At 44.0% G+C, this 19111-nt stretch overlaps 1 protein-coding gene across 3 annotated transcripts; it reads left to right on the top strand.

Annotated features, from left to right (window-relative positions):
• Positions 1–1652: 1652 nt before the first annotated feature.
• On the top strand, positions 1653–18558 carry LOC733932 (novel protein containing four WD domain, G-beta repeats). 3 transcript variants are annotated; one of them, XM_012966702.3, is made up of 14 exons: positions 1653–1784; positions 7325–7462; positions 7618–7721; positions 8356–8468; positions 9359–9464; positions 10140–10261; positions 10395–10478; positions 11836–11922; positions 12059–12147; positions 13642–13846; positions 15064–15189; positions 15826–15997; positions 16344–16417; positions 17628–18558. In XM_012966702.3, exons 2-14 carry the CDS (start codon positions 7364–7366, stop codon positions 17717–17719), a joined length of 1473 nt encoding a protein of 490 aa, XP_012822156.2. In that variant the 5' UTR covers positions 1653–1784; positions 7325–7363; the 3' UTR covers positions 17720–18558.
• The last annotated feature ends 553 nt before the right edge of the window (positions 18559–19111 follow it).

Genomic DNA, 19111 nt, shown 5'->3' with positions numbered 1-19111 from the left:
TAAAATGGTTTCTCTGTGAGGCTATATTTTATGGTTACTTTTCACTGGTTGTGTCTCCTTCAAGACCACTGCCTATTTCCTAGGATAAGTGGGGCCATTGAAATTCAATAACCATTGAAATTCCAATCTGGGGAAGTGCAAAACATCAAATCATTAAAACCAATTGCAAATTGTCTTACCCTGCTATTGCCTCAGGGTCGGACTGGGCCACTAGGACACTGGGAAAATACCCGGTGGGAACCGGACCTGTGGCGGGCCCCAGTGGCCCAGACCCGACTCTATTGCTGCTTCCTCTGGCCTCTGATGTCGTTCCCTGACGCGTTTCACATATGTGGTCAGGGGAGGACGTTGGACAGGGGCCCCTGCGGGGGAAAAAGGGTTTAGGGGTGCATGGCGGGGGCCCCTGTGGGGGATGCGGTCAGAGGAGGCACCTTGGGGCCCTGCACCCCCCAGTCCAACCTTGCATTGCCTTGTATTGTAACAGGTCCAGAATTTTATATAAAGAGCAATGTAACCCTTATTGTAATTTTTTAAAAGTTCAGAGTTCCGATTATCCTTATAAATGGGAGTAGGGGCACATTATCTGGCACAAACACATACTAGAATGAGAGGAAAATTGATAGTAAATATATTATCACAGAACTGTTCAGGGGAAAATACTAATAAAACATAGAAAGGTTGGATTTTTTTCTCCAGCAAGCATGGCAACCCTAAATAGAGCATTGGGCCCTGTGCTGCATTAGTGTTTAGACCCCTGTCCAGATAATGTATGTATGTATAACTTTATTTATAAAGCGCCACAACGGTACGCAGCGCTGTACAGTCTTACAGAATACAAAATTACACACAGGGAAGATAAGTGATATAATAAATACAATAAATACACATAAATGCACAGGGAATAAGTGCCATGGGGTATGAGACACAGTAGGAAGGAGGTGCCTGCCCCGTAGAGCTTACAGTCTAAACAATGTGGCTTCCCCAGAGCCCCCTCAGCCCACAGGAACCCTATGCAGGGCTGGTGTACTTTACCCCTGGGCTGGGAGCCCCCATGTTCCCAGTTTTCCTGGAGATTCCATGCAGCTATCCAAGATGGGGCTTTCCTTAACTTTTCATTTTATTCCCATTTAATGTTATTGGTCAAAACCAATCTTCAGAGGCCTGCCGGTTCTGCTTCAGCTACACTATTATTTTATTGCCACTACCTTGTTTCAGAAGTCAGAACCAGCAGAACAGCAAGGGATAGATAGACATTATATTTACATTAACATTAATATCAGTAAAAATGTAAAGTTATAGCATTCTGTCGCTTAAAATTACAATTTCCTATACTGAACAGTGGTTTTTAGGGGAACATATATTCTTTTCTGACAGACAGTAACTAAGTGACAGAATAGTGAGTTTTCAGACACGTCACGCCACACTGTCTTTCATGGATTTTGTATTAAATTCTACTAGTCTGTAATAGGTTGCTTCCTATCCCCTTCAACCAATCATATTCATTCCTTTCCACTTTGCACCCTCCTCTCTATCCTCCCAGCAAATCATTTCTCTTTACTTCTTTCTCCTCCCTCCTCTCCGTCTCCCCACCAATAGTGTTCGGCTTCCTCTGTTCCCTCCTCTCTGTTCTCTCAACCAATCATTTTGCTTTCCTTCTCTCTGTCCCTCCCTCCCTCTCTCTCCTGCAAATCTGTGCTCTCAGCCCTGTGCCTCCCTCTCATTCACTCTCCCGGGATGGGCTGAAGCCTGACTAGCTGACAGGAGGCACAAAGTTGTGAAGACAGGTAGGCAGGTACCCCGTATGTATATATATATTTATTGTATTATCATTATTATACAGTGTGCAGTGTGCTGTGGTATAGAGAACAACCCCCCCCCCCCAATATTATTATATTCAGTGTGCTGTTTGCTGTGGTATAGAGACCCTCTGCTAATATGATTATATACAGTGTGCTGCGGTATGGAGACCCCCGGTATAATAATATACAGTGTGCAATGTTCTGCGGTATGGAGACCCCCAGTATAATAATATACAGTGTGCAATGTTCTGCGGTATGGAGACCCCCAGTATAATAATATACAGTGTGCAATGTTCTGCGGTATGGAGACCCCCAGTATAATAATATACAGTGTGCAATGTTCTGCGATATGGAGACCCCCAGTATAATAATATACAGTGTGCAATGTTCTTTGTGTATAGAGACCCCCAGTATAATAATATACAGTGTGCAATGTTCTGCGATATGGAGACCCCCAGTATAATAATATACAGTGTGCAATGTTCTTTGTGTATAGAGACCCCCAGTATAATAATATACAGTGTGCAATGTTCTTTGTGTATAGAGACCCCCAGTATAATAATATACAGTGTGCAATGTTCTGCGATATGGAGACCCCCAGTATAATAATATACAGTGTGCAATGTTCTGCGATATGGAGACCCCCAGTATAATAATATACAGTGTGCAATGTTCTTTGTGTATAGAGACCCCCAGTATAATAATATACAGTGTGCAATGTTCTGCGATATGGAGACCCCCAGTATAATAATATACAGTGTGCAATGTTCTTTGTGTATAGAGACCCCCAGTATAATAATATACAGTGTGCAATGTTCTTTGTGTATAGAGACCCCCAGTATAATAATATACAGTGTGCAATGTTCTTTGTGTATAGAGACCCCCAGTATAATAATATACAGTGTGCAATGTTCTTTGTGTATAGAGACCCCCAGTATAATAATATACAGTGTGCAATGTTCTGCGATATGGAGACCCCCAGTATAATAATATACAGTGTGCAATGTTCTGCGATATGGAGACCCCCAGTATAATAATATACAGTGTGCAATGTTCTTTGTGTATAGAGACCCCCAGTATAATAATATACAGTGTGCAATGTTCTGCGATATGGAGACCCCCAGTATAATAATATACAGTGTGCAATGTTCTTTGTGTATAGAGACCCCCAGTATAATAATATACAGTGTGCAATGTTCTTTGTGTATAGAGACCCCCAGTATAATAATATACAGTGTGCTGTAATACAGAGAGATCTGCTGATAAAGAATAAACACATTTGCTGTGCTATAGAGATGCTCAGTATGATATTACACAAGTGCTATACTTTAGAGAGATGCCAATATGCAGATATTCAGAATATCACAAATATATCACAGGCACTCAGAAAATAAAGGCCCAAGAAGAAGTCAGGCTTATATAATCAGTATAGCCTTTCACTGTAGATGTTCCATTAGCTGGGCCATACCCTCAGATCCCTCATTCATTGCTTCTCTTGTATCAGCTCCCACCCTAGGCTGGCAATAAGCACCAAGTCTCAGGCATTCTCCCAGCAATAGGCCAGTGCTATCATATAAAGCAGTGCTGTCCAACTGGCGGCCCGCGGGCCGCATGCGGCCCGCGACCCCCCTCTGTGTGGCCCCCCACCTGTCTGGCTGCTTTGATGGCTTACTCTTGTATAAGCTTTGAATGGTATCAGTACTGTGATTAACTGCCCCCCCTGCATGGTTCTCACCTCAGATTCAGGCTGTAATCCCCCTGTATTGTTTAAATATGTAATCCCCTGTGTTGTTCACACCTTTTAATCTCTGCATTGTTCACCCCCTGCAGTGTTCACACCTCAGGCTCAGGCTGTAATCACCAATATTGTTCCCCTGTTCACACCTCAGGAGCAGTAGAAACCCACAAATAATCCCTGCACACTACAAAAAGAACTGAGGTGGTACTGCAATTAAAAAGTTTTTTAATATATAGTTATTGTGCAGACTGTAGGAGCAGTGCCAGCATTGTGTCACTGTAGGCTGCCTGTGTGTGCCATACACACAGGCATCATAGGGCAAGCAGAGTATGGCACACACAGGCCAAGTATGGCACAAACCAGCCAAGAATGGCAAACACAGTGAAAGTATGGCACACGCAGGCAGGGTAGGGAAGGCAGAGTATGGCACACACAGGCAGGGTAGGGCAGGCAGAGTATGGCACACACAGGCCAAGTATGGCACAAACCAGCCAAGAATGGCACACACAGTGAAAGTATGGCACACAGGCAGGGTAGGGCAGGCAGAGTATGGCACACACAGGCAGGATAGGGAAGGCAGAGTATGGCACACACAGGCAGGGTAGGGAAGGCAGAGTATGGCACACACAGGCAGGGTAGGGCAGGCAGAGTATGGCAGGTTTCTGCTGTACTACAACCATTAATATGGGTATGGTCATGTGATAACATGGGTGTGGTTTCAAGTGGGTGCGGTTTCAAAAAGGGGAGCGGTCAAAACTGGCTTCCATTATCGGCCCTCCACCACATAGGTCGGAAAAATTCCGGCCCTCGGTACAACAGAAGTTGGACAGCACTGCTCTACATTTTGCTTCCTCTGCAATAGCATAGGGAGAGAGGGCCACACAGGCTAGGTCGCCTTGCTGGCTAGCAATCCTCAGCATCCTCTACTTTCTGCTTCCTCTGCATTAGCATAGGGAGAGAGGGCCGCACAGGCTAGCAATTCTCAGCGTCCTCTACTTTCTGCTGCCTCTGCATTAGCATAGGATGAGAGATGAGAGATGAGAGATGAGAGATGAGAGATATGAGATGAGAGATGAGAGATGAGAGATGAGAGATGAGAGATGAGAGATGAGAGATGAGGAGAATGAGATGATGAGAGCATAGGGAGAGAGAGGGCCACAGAGGGTCACTCAGGCTAGATAGCATTGCCAGCTAGCAATCCTCAGTGTCCTGTACTTTCTGCTGCCTCTGCATTAGCATAAGGAGAGAGGGCTGCACAGGCTAGCTAGCCTTGCCAGCTAGAAATCCTCAGCATCCTCTACTTTCTACTGCCTCTGCATTAGCATAGAGAGAGAGGGCCAGAGAGGCCCACACAGGCTAGGTAGCCTTGCCGGCTAGCAATTCTCAGCACCCTCTACTTTCTGCTTCCTCTGCATTAGCATAGGGAGAGAGGGCCGCACAGGCTAGCAATTCTCAGCGTCCTCTACTTTTTGCTTCCTCTGCATTAGCATAGGGAGAGAGGGCCGCACAGGCTAGCAATTCTCAGCGTCCTCTACTTTTTGCTTCCTCTGCATTAGCATAGGGAGAGAGGGCGGCACAGGCTAGGTCGCCTTGCTGGCTAGCAATCCTCAGCATCCTCTATGTTCTGCTGCCTCTGCAATAGCATAGGGAGAGAGGGCCGCACAGGCTAGCTAGCAATCCTCAGCACCCTCTACTTTCTGCTTCCTCTGCATTAGCATAGGGAGAGAGGGCCGCACAGGCTAGCAATTCTCAGCGTCCTCTACTTTTTGCTTCCTCTGCATTAGCATAGGGAGAGAGGGCGGCACAGGCTAGGTCGCCTTGCTGGCTAGCAATCCTCAGCATCCTCTATGTTCTGCTGCCTCTGCAATAGCATAGGGAGAGAGGGCCGCACAGGCTAGCTAGCAATCCTCAACATACTCTACTTTCTGCTGCCTCTGCATTAGCATAGAGAGAGAGGGCAAAACAGGATAGGTAGCCTTGCCGGCTAGCAATCCTCAGCATCCTCTACTTTCTGCTGCCTCTGCATTAGCATTAGCATAGGGAGAGAGGTCCGCGCCGGCTAGCAATACTCAGCACCCTCTACTTTCTGCTTCCTCTGCATTAGCATAGGGTAGAGGGCCGAACAGGCTAGCAATTCTCAGCGTCCTCTACTTTCTGCTGCCTCTGCATTAGCATAGGGAGAGAGGAGAGGAGAGGAGAGGAGAGGAGAGGAGAATAGGGTGAGAGAGGGCCGCAGAGGGTCGCTCAGGCTAGGTAGCCATGCCAGCTAGCAATCCTCAGCGTCCTCTACTTTCTGCTGCCTCTGCACTAGCATAGGGAGAGAGGGCCGCACAGGCTAGGTAGCCTTGCCGGCTAGCAATCCTCAGCACCCTCTACTTTCTGCTTCCTCTGCATTAGCATAGGGAGAGAGGGCCGCACAGGTTAGCAATTCTCAGCGTCCTCTATTTTTTTCTTCCTCTGCATTAGCATAGGGAGAGAGAGCCGCACAGGCTAGGTCGCCTTGCTGGCTAGCAATCCTCAGCCTCCTCAATGTTCTGCTTCCTCTGCATTAGCATAGGGAGAGAGGGCCGCACAGGCTAGCAATTCTCAGCATCCTCTACATCAGTGCTGTCCAACTGGCGGCCCGCGGGCCGCATGCGGCCCGCGACCCCCCTCTGTGTGGCCCCCCACCTGTCTGGCTGCTTTGATGGCTTACTCTTGTATAAGCTTTGAATGGTATCAGTACTGTGATTAACTGCCCCCCCTGCATGGTTCTCACCTCAGATTCAGGCTGTAATCCCCCTGTATTGTTTAAATATGTAATCCCCTGTGTTGTTCACACCTTTTAATCTCTGCATTGTTCACCCCCTGCAGTGTTCACACCTCAGGCTCAGGCTGTAATCACCAATATTGTTCCCCTGTTCACACCTCAGGAGCAGTAGAAACCCACAAATAATCCCTGCACACTACAAAAAGAACTGAGGTGGTACTGCAATTAAAAAGTTTTTTAATATATAGTTATTGTGCAGACTGTAGGAGCAGTGCCAGCATTGTGTCACTGTAGGCTGCCTGTGTGTGCCATACACACAGGCATCATAGGGCAAGCAGAGTATGGCACACACAGGCCAAGTATGGCACAAACCAGCCAAGAATGGCAAACACAGTGAAAGTATGGCACACGCAGGCAGGGTAGGGAAGGCAGAGTATGGCACACACAGGCAGGGTAGGGCAGGCAGAGTATGGCACACACAGGCCAAGTATGGCACAAACCAGCCAAGAATGGCACACACAGTGAAAGTATGGCACACAGGCAGGGTAGGGCAGGCAGAGTATGGCACACACAGGCAGGATAGGGAAGGCAGAGTATGGCACACACAGGCAGGGTAGGGAAGGCAGAGTATGGCACACACAGGCAGGGTAGGGCAGGCAGAGTATGGCAGGTTTCTGCTGTACTACAACCATTAATATGGGTATGGTCATGTGATAACATGGGTGTGGTTTCAAGTGGGTGCGGTTTCAAAAAGGGGAGCGGTCAAAACTGGCTTCCATTATCGGCCCTCCACCACATAGGTCGGAAAAATTCCGGCCCTCGGTACAACAGAAGTTGGACAGCACTGATATAAAGGAATGCGCCAGTAGTCCCTGGTAACCTCACAACCTCACCCAACAGTCCCCCAAGTGGCTGTGATTATAGTAGTTGGTACAGGCCCTTGCTACCCTAAGTCATTTCATAGATTAACACTTCAGGCCAGATTTGGAGTAATAAAGCTGCATGAAAGTCACCCATCTTTATACCATTCTGTTGCAGCATCTCTTCTCACATGCGGTGTTCCGTACAGGTTCCGTAATGGATGCCGTTCTGCTGCGAAAGATCCGTAAAAAGCTGAGACAAATCGAGACCCTCGAGCACCTTCCGAGGGAACTAACAGCAAGCGAGAGAGATAAGGTCAGACAGCAGAAACCATGCATTTTATGTTTTTACTGTAGTTTCAGATGGGTGAGGCCTGGGGGCTACTGACCATGGTAAATCTGTGGGAGCTTGGAGAAAAAAGTTGGGAACCACAAGAGTTTGATTTAATTTCTGTTTCCCTTGATATTCAGGTTTCCCGGAAATTAGACCTTCGCTGTGAACTAGAGGAACTGCTGGCTAAGGGTGTGACTTTGGATTCCAAGAAAGAGAAAGCACGTACCGAGGCCCCTGATAGGTCTGCAGGATGATAATGCTTTGTTTGCCTTTAATGCATAATAGTAATGATGCAAACTGGACAATGATGCTGCTTCTGTAACTACAACTCCCAGGATTACCCCAGGATTGCCTGTGGGCAGTTATGAATAATATCCGGTGCTGGTTTCACTTTGGGCTAAAAATTAAAACTATCTGCAAAAGTGGCCCCTTTATTGGAGCTCCCTATAGATCCTCTCAGGTCCCTGTCTGGGTTTCAAATGAAAGGATGGGGGGTGTACTAACAGTCCCTGCCAGAAGCACAGTTGGATGGGGGAGAGCCAATCACAGCCCAGTCACACAAACAGACAGGCTTCAGTTCCCTATCAGGTCAGCCTAGCTGCTAATTGGTTCCTATCCTACAGTGCAGTGTGCTGAGTGCCACCGGCCCCCCTGCACAGCCTGGGAAAGGAGGCAGCAGGAAGTGGGGCAAATGGGTGAGGCTGGTACTTTTTAAAGCACAGTTGTTCTATATTTAGATATACAATTAATTGGCACAGTGTTGTTTTTCTCATAATATGTCCCCTTTAAGTAACTAAGAGTGTCTGGGAGTTTTAGGTCAGTGAAGCTTGGTTAACCCTAACCCCAGTGTTTGTATCATGCTGCTGTCTTTGCAGGTTGGCCTTACCTGTTCATTCTGAACCTGCTGACAATGCCTTAGAACCCTCCAACAATCTCTCCTCACCCCCTGCTTCTAAATCATCACCAAGACGTACTCCACCCGTTAAAGGTAAGGACTGCCGGCCCTTCTTATTCTGCTTGTGTCCTCATCAGTGTCGTGGTACAACTGCCCATTACAATCCCTGTGTTTGATGGAGTCTTTACGTAATGTAGGAGTGTTACATTCCACCCCTTCCTTGCTCCATGTAGAATTGTGAAATCTAGTGTCATTATTGTGAAGAAAGCAGTCTATAAGGTAAATAGTTCACTATATAGATATATGGTTTTTTTGGTACATGGCTGCTTCCATTACATTCTATAACCCTCAATCTGCCTACAGATATATTTTACTGGCAGTGTTTTGGTGGCATAGCGGTCAGTACAATTATATTGCATATACAGAGAGCGGTTAATATACAATATATGGCTAGAAATGCTGTATTTTATTTATTTACTATATAATCCCCAAGGTTTATCAGCCCTAAAGCAGCAATGATTCAGTCTTTCAAAGTTGTCCTCAGCAGCTCCCTGTGGATTATTAATCTATTGTGATGCAGAACCCATTGGTTTCTATGCCGCCATGTAATGTGAATCTACATTAATAGCAAATTAGCCTTGTATTGTGAATGTTATATTGCATATATACTGTATACTGTATATTGTAGGTCAGTAAGTGACAGCAGCCCAGAGCCTGTACAGTGAATCAGTAAAAAAACAAGATGGGGGGCTACTGGGGGCATCTTTAGAAGCACAGATCTTCCCTGCTAAGGGCAGGGGCACAGAGAGAGATTAGTCGCCCACAGATTAGTCACTACTGTAGGCGAATAATCTTCCCAAAATGCCTTCCCACCGGTAATAAAGTGAATCGATAGCTCTCTGCGACATTTTATTGTGCACAGATTTTCACTTTTTTGCCCTTAGCACTGCATCCACTAACAGTAAATCTTTACGTTTTTCTAGATTCTTTTCCTTTGCAAAACTCCAGGTTCCATGTTCGCTCTTTAAAGGGACACAATGATATGGTGACATGTGCCCTTATACACGGGACATCGATAGTATCAGGAAGGTAAGATTTTCGATTCTGTGACACTGTTACATTCTGGTTTTCAGACTCTGGATACCTTTCATCCATGTCCTCTCATCATTTTAGTTTATACCTAAGCATTTATCCTTCTTGAAGGGGAACTATTCTTTTTGTTAAAGAGCCCTTCACAACACAGAAACCCCTAATATCCCTATCCCTGTAATCTGTTCCTTCAAACAGTAGGAATAAATACCATTTATATGCTGAAATCCAGCTGCTAAACAATTCTTCTCTTTCTGCATCATTTGAAATCCTTGCAGGGGAGGAGGGACTAAAACACTGATGTTACAAATTGTAACAACTTCCCCACATCTTACAGACAGCATGCAGGAACTACATAACCCACAATGCATTGCACTGTAATGTTCCTTTCCTTATTGACATTACGTATGCTGTCACATTTTATTTAAGTCTCAAACTAGTCAGCCAGATCAGTAGGGGAGGGAACAGGGGGCGGGGCTTAGGGAACTGTTCCAAACCATATTATTACTTAAAAAAATCATGAAGAGGCTGCATTTTTTTAATTGATGTATATTACAAAGTTGCTTGAAATTATGTTTACTTTTTAAAAAGCTTAGGTTGTGTTTGGGTTGAGTTCCCCTTTAATACTTGCATGCCCCTGTTTATCACTGAGCCGCTTCTCTCCTTCACCAACAGTTGTGACACATCTGTCCGTGTGTGGGATATCTCTTCTGGATCAGAGTTGAAGACATTATGTGGTCATACTGGAGGAGTCACTTGTCTCACCCTTATCTCTAAAGTTGGAGCTGCAGCGTTAAGTAGGTTGGAGCGACATTTTGTGCTTTTAGCGAAACTTTGGGGAATTGCAGCTTCCAGAGCTGCCTATTCACAGTTTAATTCTTTTCCAGATGCTGGATGATTATATATATATATCCTTTTGCTATTTATCAGGCTCGTCTTCTGTAGCACCTAATGAAGAGCTTGTTTCGAGTGGATCGTCGGACTGCAGCATCAAAGTGTGGAACTTGAATACAGGTAGGGAGCACACAGGACCTGGATGTGCCCAATATAGCTGTAGGTGCCGGCAGTGAAGAGTAAGTGATAGATAACAAAGGGTGGAAGAAGTGGCAGGTAGGGGAAGTAGTAGGGGTTAACACCAGAGGTACTGTATGTAACAGGAACATCAGATGTAGGAAATTTCAGGTACTGGTAATAGTGGACAGAGGAAATGGTAAAGTTTAGAAGAAATAACATGTACAAGTATGGGACCTGTTATCCAGAATGCTCAGGACCTGAGATTTCTGGATAAGGGGTCTATCTGTAATGTGGATCTCCACTACTGAAAAATCATTTAAACATTAAATAAACCCAGTAGGATTGTTTTTCATCCAATAAGGATTAGTTACTGTATATCTAAGTGCGGATCAAGTACAAGGTACTGCTGTATTATTACAGTGAAAAAAAGAAAATAATTTTTAAAAATTGTAATTATTTTTGCATGGGATAACGGATCCCATACCTGTAATAGGAACAGAGGAAGTGATAAGTAATATAAACAAGAAGGCAGAGGAACTGGCATGTAATAGAAAAATAATAATGGATATGACAAGTATTAGGAAGAGAGAGCAATACACATGGTAGGAAATAGGAATAAGGAAGGAAGTAATGGGCAGTTTAAGTCACCCTTGGAGGCCCAGCATTTGTTGTCAGGGCGCCCCTTAGCTCATAACAAGGTTACAGATATAGGAAACCATTGGTGTAGCAGTCATTTAGCCATATATCCAAGAATAATTAAGACATCAGATTGTTTTTCACCTCAAATTTCACTCTAATTTACCTTGAGAATAGTCTTTCATATGTATCTAGAGCAGACATTGCCCCCAAAGCTTACCACATGTGGCCTTCAGTTTCCAGAGCTGCAAGCTTTCCAGCCCATTCAGGTGACCTTGCCCATTGGTGTGCAATCTTCTGGCCTTGGCTGTAGCTAATTGAAGACCACAATGGACATGTTAGGGAACAGGAACAATGGACAGAAGCACTTATAGGTTTTAAATTTGGTTGAAGTTGAAGCCACACTTGGTGGTCCTGTTGTTACACCAATAGGGTAAACTGGTATTTATACTGTAAATATACAGTATAAATAGGAGTTACTACCTTTTAATAGCTTTAGGCAGAAATGGCAAGCTTGGCTGGACACAAGGTAGACCTACTGTGTTATGAGGGCACAGCAAAATGAATCACATCACATCTTACCAGGCAGTTCTTTTGAAGACTACATTCATTAGGAGTCATAGGTGTAGTATTCTGCTCAGCAGACCTCTGCCTCTCTGTACTGCCTTCTCCCTGTTGCGCAGCTGCTTACTCACCCAATGAGCTTCTCTTTTCCTTTTAGGTCACCAAGTGCTCAGTATCTACACATACTCAGGGGTCTCCTCTCTCACGCACATTCCTGATACGCCGCTCTTGGTATCTGGATCAGGTGAGACTTCCAAATGCATTCTGGGACAGGGAGGGAGTATGGAAAGGAGCAGTATTGGAATTACCAGGGGGCTGCAGCGTCTGACTTTTAATAATGGCAGTTGAGGGTTGGTTGATATTATTCTTGTGTGTTACAGATGGTGGGAAAGTAGAAGTTTGGGATCTTCACACTCAAGGGACGGTATTCTCCAAGCGAGCCCACGATGAGGCAGTGACAGCCTTACAGGTATTATAAAGCGCCAATGTATTCTGCAGCGCTGTACAAGAGTTCCTATGGCCAAAGCAGACTTCAGGATTTCAATGTTTCCAGTTTGCTTGAGTTATTAGCCTTACAGGGACACTGTGCCAGTCCTGTAGGTAGCAAAGGGTATTGTTAAAGGACCAGTAACACCAAATTAGGTTAACACTTAATTCCCCCCCCCAAAAAAAAAACTGCTTTAGTAGTAGGTAAGGCTTACTTCCCCTTGGATTTTATTTAAATGTTCAGCCTGAATTTTACTTGCAAAATGCCCCACAGCAAAAAGGCAACAGGCAGCTTGAATTCCTCTGTGACTGAACTGGAAGTCAGAAGACCTAAAGCACCTAAGATTTTTATCAGCATCTGCAGTTTAAATTTATGCTCACAACATTACCCCCAAAGAAATAAAAACATGAATTGAAACTGCAGATGCTGATGAAAAGCTTCCGGTTCAGCCACAGAGGAATTCAATTCGCCTTTTCGTCTTTCTGCTATGGGACATTTTGCAAGTAAAATTCAAGCCAATAGTTTAAAATAAATCAAAGGGGGAGTAAGCCTCACCTATCATTATAGCTGTTTTGGGGGGAATTTGGTATTAAAACATTTGGTGTTACCGTTTCTTTAAGACAATGTTAGGGAAACTTACAAGGTAATATCCAAGTAGCACAGGTCTCAAAATGAAGGGGTTGTTTACCTTTAATGTCCAAATCTTATTGAAGCACCAACAATGCTATCGGCGTGTTAGAAAATCAATTTTTCAATAAGAAAGTAAATAGGACATCGTAAAATCATTTTATACACGTCCTTCTTCTGTCTTTCTGATCAGTTTTCTGAAGGGATGGGAGGGGCCTATTTTGAACCTGATACCCTGAGAACTTCCTATATGCTTACATCATCATCATCCAGGCCTTGCCCTTACTTTTTTCCTATTGGACCATTTCATTGGTAAACCGTTGTGCAACCAATGGTCATTAGTCATTGGTTAATTTCTCCCTTGCAATTGCACAGGCAAACAGACTCGGCATATTTAACAAATTTAACACACAATAATAATAATAATGTCAGATTTGCAGCACTCTGTCAGTCACAGGCACAGGAAGCAATGCCAGACTAACAGAAGACACAGCCAATAGGAGCTAAGTTTGCTTCCAGTACTATGTATGACATCATATGAGGAAGTAAAAAAGCGACTGTAGCATTTATAGGGCCTATGCAGAAGTGAAGGATCAGCAGAGGGATGATTCTGAGGGGAATATCTCTTCAACTGCACATTTGTTGTTAACTATGTATATGGCAAAGATTGTTCTATTAATGTAAATTTGTGAATGTTGTACAAAGGTAAACAACCCCCTTTAATACCCATAACAGACAATTAGCAGAGAAGCAAGTGATATTGCAATTACAGGTAGAGGTAACATGAGCGAGGATACATTGTGTGACTATGGCTTCTGTGATCTTCTCATCCAATGTCCCCATTTACAGGTTCATTCTGAGTTCCTTTACTCTGGCTCAGTTGACGGCTGCCTGAAAGTGTGGCGGATTTCCTGTTCAGGTTTGCTCAGTCTGTTGCACTCCAGTGACGCTCAGATGCACTCTCTGCGAGGCCTGACCTCCCTCTGTGTGGCTGCTGGCAATGTGTACATAGCGACACGTAGGGCAACCATGAAGGTGTTCAACTGGAAACAGGGTAAGGGCTTGTTCTCTCTAGATAATGGCTATCAAACAGGCAGGCCTCAGGCTGTTGGGGTATAGAGATTCCAGCCTTTAACTGTTCGGGTTTGATAGGTGTCATTATACCAGGAACCAGGGTAAATTTGTGCAAATAAAAAAAAATTCGACTACTCAAATGTTTGAGTTTCTAACTCGAAACAAACTCAAATAAAATTTGTGAACTCAGATTGAAGATATGGCTTGACTTTGCCTAGGACCACTCCCATTGACTTCTATAGAAACTCGAATTCAAGTTTTTTTGGCAAAAAACAAACTTGACCATTGATAAATCACCCCCTATGTGCCTTTTTGAAATCCACATTCAAAAGTAAAAAGAGTTGGGGAGCAACACAAGCATAAAAACATTCCTAAGGGTGCCAAAAAGGCTTTTATTGGCTAAATGGTTGTACCTATGTTGCCTGGTAGCCTACAGGAGGCTCTGTTTGACAACACAACTGTCTTTATGCCTCAAAAACTTGCCTCCAAGTCAGGAATTCAAAAATAAGCACCTGCTTTGAGGTCACTGGGAGCAACATCCAAGGGTTTGGGGAGTAGCATGTTGCCCCCGAGCCACTGGTTGGAGATCACTAATTCAGAAGCAGAGACATATACAACCCCCATCCTAAGGGGCACTTCCAGCCATGCAGCAGTGGTAACTATTTACTATATAGCTATCCAGTAGGCTGATTTTAAAGGCTTTTAATTTCAAAGGTTTCTAGATGATCTAGATGATCATATAATATAAAGATGCACCTTAAAGCAAGGTAATAAAGCTGTGATCTCTTTGGCCAGGCTAAATGCTACCACTTGAGGGCACTCTTCAGCCATAAACTGCTTTACTTTGCTTTTCTCGTTCATAGTAATCAGCACAGTAGGAAACCCCTCTTAGCCTCTTAGATGGGGGTACAAGATCGAACCAGAATAGGAAGTACAGATAATTAAGTACCGGGTTTCATCATTAAATTACCCTAATGAGGTTTATAATGGCACTGAGAGCTGACAGTGAGCATCAGCTGTAGGCTGTGGATTTCCCTGTTCTAGGCCTTTCCTGCCTAGTAAATTCTGTAATTCCTGTATCTTCTAGCTGCACCAAGCTGCTCTTCTCCATACACGCTGTAAGCCAACATGGGCTTTGGCCTCACCTCAGTTTGCCATAAGGTAATTCTGAGTTATTTCCCATTTTTTTGCCCTCAGACTGTCTCACGCGTTTATCTAATCACCTTCACGACTCTGGTTTTGTTGATTCTGTCGCTCTCACATCAGACAATCTTCTGATCGCCTCTGGTTATAATATTGACCACGGATACGGATACCTTAATGGTAGGTGCTGTATAAAAAAACTGCACACTGATCACCTATATAGCACCTTACACTGATCAATCATGCACTGCTGTCAGACACCTATATAGCACCTTACACTGATCAATCATGCACTGCTGTCAGACACCTATATAGCACCTTACACTGATCAATCATGCACTGCTGTCAGACACCTATATAGCACCTTACACTGATCAATCATGCACTGCTGTCAGACACCTATATAGCACCTTACACTGATCAATCATGCACTGCTGTCAGACACCTATATAGCACCTCACACTGATCAATCATGCACTGCTGTCAGACACCTATATAGCACCTTACACTGATCAATCATGCACTGCTGTCAGACACCTATATAGCACCTTACACTGATCAATCATGCACTGCTGTCAGACACCTATATAGCACCTTACACTGATCAATCATGCACTGCTGTCAGACACCTATATAGCACCTCACACTGATCAATCATGCACTGCTGTCAGACACCTTTATAGCACCTCAAACCGACCAGTCACACTGAATTTAAAAAGAGAAACAATCTTTTTTCATATATATCAAATCATTTCTAATTTTTACCTGTTTGCCAACATTTCTTGTTTTCTTTTTTCCTGCCCTGGCTGTTCGAAGTTCGTAATGGAGACACGGGAAGGTACCTGGGCACGCTCTCACATCCAGATCTTCCCCGCATCATGTGTCTTTATGCTTCCAAAAGACTAAATGGTCGCTCCTGTTGGGTGACAGGGGGACGGGAGTTATTGCTGTGGGAGGAATGCCCAAAGGGGACCAAGCTGCAAGACGAGTGAGTTAGAAAAGTGTGATATTCCCTCTTTTGAAGGGATCATTTGTGGGCACTGCACCTTTACTGAATGAAAATGGGGCAAATGTAGTGTATTTCTATGATTACAGTTAGGGTACTGTTTCATACTGCAATTTATATATATATATATATATATATATATATGGGGATCATTCTTTACATTTAGGTGTTTAGTGCTTGATAATAATGGTAAAATGTGGCTGAAATGTGCAGTGTGGGCCTAGTGCAGGGCAATCAGTTCCAGAGTCAGACCAGACTGGGTCCATATTTGTGTGTGTGTGTTGTCATGCAGCCTGCTGATCTCTCAGTGTTGTGTACTTTGTTACAGAAAAGCTTTGCAGTTTCAGTTCTGCTCAGGTTTCCTGGAACCAGCTCCAGACACAGAATCCGAGGAAGAGGAAGGTGAGCAGAGGTCACTATTTGCATCAAATACTGGTGGACAATGTTTTGATTTGGCCCCATATATTTACATTTACATTAAAACTTAGAAGATATGAATTTTCTAAGGAGGACACTCAAGTACACTACAGTATATAGACAAAATGATCTGGACCCCTGTCTATCCAACATCATTCTCATTCCCAAAGCAAGGTGATTAATATGGATTTGCCCCTCCCTTTGCTGATATAACTGCCCTTATTCCTCTGGGAAGGTTCCCATTATTGTGCTTGTGCATTATTGTGCTTAAAAAAGCAAAGCTTCCCCCGCAAACTGTTCCACAAAGTAGGAGCACATAATGTTCCCAAATGTAAACACTCACAATTATAGTCTATAGCCTGTGTTATGCGCTCTGGCAGATAGTGTTCTCCAGGCATTTTCCCTGATAGTCTTCCAGATAGGCATTTAAAGCACCAGAGGTTGAGTCCAATGGCCGCCGTGCCCTTTACACCACCCCAGGAGATGCTTGGAATGGCAAATGGTGATGTTAAATTTGTTTGCCTGATTACCTAGCTCCAAGGTCCCTTCAAATAGTTCTTGTGCTGACAAAGAGGCGAGAACTTTTCCAACCGAGGATGTTATATTAGACAGAGTGTCCAGATACTTTTGGCCATATTGTGCATATTTAAGTTTTTTCCCAATATTTCCCCTTTTTCTCCTTTCCCTTTGGCTGCCCCCTCCTACATCCCCCCCCCCGTCCCATCTACTCTTGCCTCCTCTTTTCTCTTCTGATATACCCCTTGCCTTTCTGTGGGTATCTTCTTGTTTCTCTACCCCTTTTCTCCCAGTTTAGCATCTTTTCCTTTCCTCTCCATAAATTTTGTAAGCAGCTCAGCAAGGGATTGGGGCTGTGACGTGAACTGATGTTCTGCAGGTTTCAGCAGCAGAAATATTGATTCCTGAATAGCTCTCTAACATAAGTGTGTGCTCTGCTCTCATTCTTATTCATAGGCAACTGAGTCTTTCAGCTTCTAAGGGCTTGCTTGGAGCACTTTATAGTAAGGGCGGCCGTACAGTACTAAGACACAGAACCTGGTAATGTGGAATTGTGGGAGTTGTAGTACAACAGCAGCCAGAGGGCCATTGGGTTGGACATCCCTGGTATAGAAATAAACAGAATTGCCCTCAGTATATTGATTATTGGAAAACAAAAGTCTAAGTTTGTGTTTTTCAGATTTGGATCTTTGGGAAGCCGATGCAGATTCTGCCTCCTGTAATTCAGAGCAGGGGGAGACACGAGACTGGCGCTGGTGTGTCCTGATCTAGCGAGCCCGGCAGCCTATTGATCTGACACAGGTTCCTTGTGCCTTATGAACTACATTTGTCACTTGCACACAAATACGCTAATAAAAATGTGGGAAGATACTAAAGCAGCTGTGTGCCCTGCTAATGGCATTGTCTTCCATGGTCACTGGGCCATAGATATTATATATAAATGTATAAATATTTACAGAGCATTGCAGTGCACAGATTGCCGTGCTTTTCAGTGCAATGAAGCTCCGCCCTGTAACCATAGGTGCCCCCTCTACCCCCCGTGCCATTAATGGGCATGTCTGGGTACCCATATGACCCTCAGTTTGGAAAGCTTGATCCATGATCCCAGACTGTTGACTCTGATTCTCCTAAACCAGGTATAAAAGGAATTTATGATTCCATCATCTCGTTACATTTAGTCCACGCATTACATTTTATCCCTAATTACAACATTTATCGAAATCCTTTAATGACTTTCTTTACATTCCCTTCAAAGCCTCCCTCTCTCCAGTGGTGATTATCAGTCATTATTTGTTGTTTTATTAGACGAATCAATATCCCCTGACCCCTCGGTTACATGCAAATCAATGAAAGGATTCTGTGCAAGGCTCGGATACCGCCTTTCCTATTCCTTCCCATTGGTCTATCCGCTCAGCCCCCAGAGGATCCTCTCTCGGTTCCTACATTCACTATTTCTCTTTATCAAAGAGCATAATTAAACATTTCAGCTTCACCACAATTTTATTTTGTTTTGCGGAACAAGCTTCTCCGAGCCCATTTATATCTGGGATCATTTCATATTTATCACATACATGTGCTGCAACAAGCAATAAACCTTATTTCAGTGGTAACGATGTGCCAGTTTTTTTTCTAAAATGAGTGCTTTTCTAAGTACTCATGCAATTTTTATCATTTATGTATTTCGGTTTCAGAGGTATTTAAGTTTTTATATGTTGCTCTGCCTTGGGAAGAAGCCTCAGATGCCCTTTCCAATCTCCTTTCTGAGCAGAAAACATCAAAACCCTTCCCTGTTTTTTTTCTGAAGGTAGATCTCTTTGCCTGTACAGCTACAGGAACTGACCAGTAGGTGGTGCTGTTGTTACAAAAGTCATTTTATTTGCAGTTAATATTAACTTAAATACCTCTAAAAATGAAAAAATAAATAATGCAAATTGCAGAACTGCTTAGAAACATCACTGAGCAGTTAGATGAGCACCTTAGATTGTAAGCTCACTGGGGCAGGGACTGATGGGAATGAGATAGGGACCTTAGATTGTAAGCTCACTGGGGCAGGGACTGATGGGAATGTGATAGGAACCTTAGATTGTAAGCTCACTGGGGCAGGGACTGATGGGAATGTGATAGGGACCTTAGATTGTAAGCTCACTGGGACAGGGACTGATG

The sequence above is a fragment of the Xenopus tropicalis genome, chromosome 7 (assembly GCF_000004195.4).
Source record: "Xenopus tropicalis strain Nigerian chromosome 7, UCB_Xtro_10.0, whole genome shotgun sequence".
NCBI classification, from domain to species: Eukaryota; Metazoa; Chordata; class Amphibia; order Anura; family Pipidae; genus Xenopus; species Xenopus tropicalis.
Note: the sequence above shows the minus strand (reverse complement) of the source record. Positions and strands in the feature narration are given on the sequence as shown.

Excerpts from the sequence above, each read along its gene's own strand:
- LOC733932 (XM_012966702.3), top strand. The coding sequence starts at position 7,364 with ATGGATGCCGTTCTGCTGCGAAAGATCCGTAAAAAGCTGAGACAAATC. Across the intron at positions 10,479-11,835 it reads AGTGTGGAACTTGAATACAG|GTCACCAAGTGCTCAGTATC; the intron begins GTAGGGAGCACA and ends TTTTCCTTTTAG. Across the intron at positions 11,923-12,058 it reads GCTCTTGGTATCTGGATCAG|ATGGTGGGAAAGTAGAAGTT; the intron begins GTGAGACTTCCA and ends TGTGTGTTACAG.